A 797-nucleotide genomic window follows, 5' to 3' on the forward strand; every position below is an offset into this window, starting at 1 on the left:
GGCCCCAAAAATGGCCCTGGAAATGGGAGATAGGGCCTCAAAAATGCTCCTAAAAATGCCCCTAAAAATGAGAGTCAAGGCCTTAAAAATGGCCCTGGAAGTGGGAGTCATGGCCCCAAAATCCTCCCTAAAAACGGGAGTCAGGGCCCCAAAAATGGCCCTGGAAATGGGAGTGAGGGCCCCAAAATCCTCCCTAAAAATGGGAGTCAAGGCCCCAAAAATGGCCCAAAAAAGGGGAGTGACAGCCCCGAAAAAGGCCGAAAATGGCCCTGGAAATGGGAGTCGGGGCCCCAAAAATGGCCCTGGAAATGGGAGATGGGGCCCCAAAATCCCCCCAACAATGGGAGTCGGGGCCCCGCGAACGCCCCAGTTGTGGTGTCACGGGCTGTGCCCCCAGGGGTGGTGACGAAGATGAAGATGCAGCGCACCATCGTCATCCGCCGCGATTACCTGCACTACATCCGCAAGTACAACCGCTTCGAGAAGCGCCACAAGAACATGTCCGTGCACCTGTCCCCCTGCTTCAGGTGACGCGGGGCGCCCCGAAACGGGGGTACCGGGAACCAGGGGGGCACCCCAAAACGGGGGTACCTCGGAACGGGGTACCAGGAACCAAGGGAGTACCCCAAAACAGGGGGACCTGGGAACAACGGGGGTACCTGGGAACCAGGGGGTACTGGGAACCAGGGGGGTACCCCAAAACAGAGGGACCTGGGAACAAGGGGGGTACCCCAAAATGGGGGGACCTGGGAACAAGGGGGGTACCCTAAAACAGGGGTACCTGGGATCAACAGGGG

General features: G+C 59.1%; 1 protein-coding gene across 1 annotated transcript; it reads left to right on the top strand.

The window, feature by feature from the left end:
- Positions 1-315: 315 nt before the first annotated feature.
- RPS11 (ribosomal protein S11) lies at positions 316-761 on the top strand (the record flags this gene model as incomplete). The annotated part of the gene is made up of 2 exons (XM_010179001.1): positions 316-527; positions 610-761. Coding segments are annotated over exons 1-2 (364 nt in total), but the record flags the coding sequence as incomplete, so codon positions are not given.
- Between the last annotated feature and the right edge of the window lie 36 nt (positions 762-797).

Source organism: Mesitornis unicolor, unplaced genomic scaffold (genome assembly GCF_000695765.1).
Source record: "Mesitornis unicolor isolate BGI_N332 unplaced genomic scaffold, ASM69576v1 scaffold7642, whole genome shotgun sequence".
NCBI lineage: Eukaryota > Metazoa > Chordata > Aves > Mesitornithiformes > Mesitornithidae > Mesitornis > Mesitornis unicolor.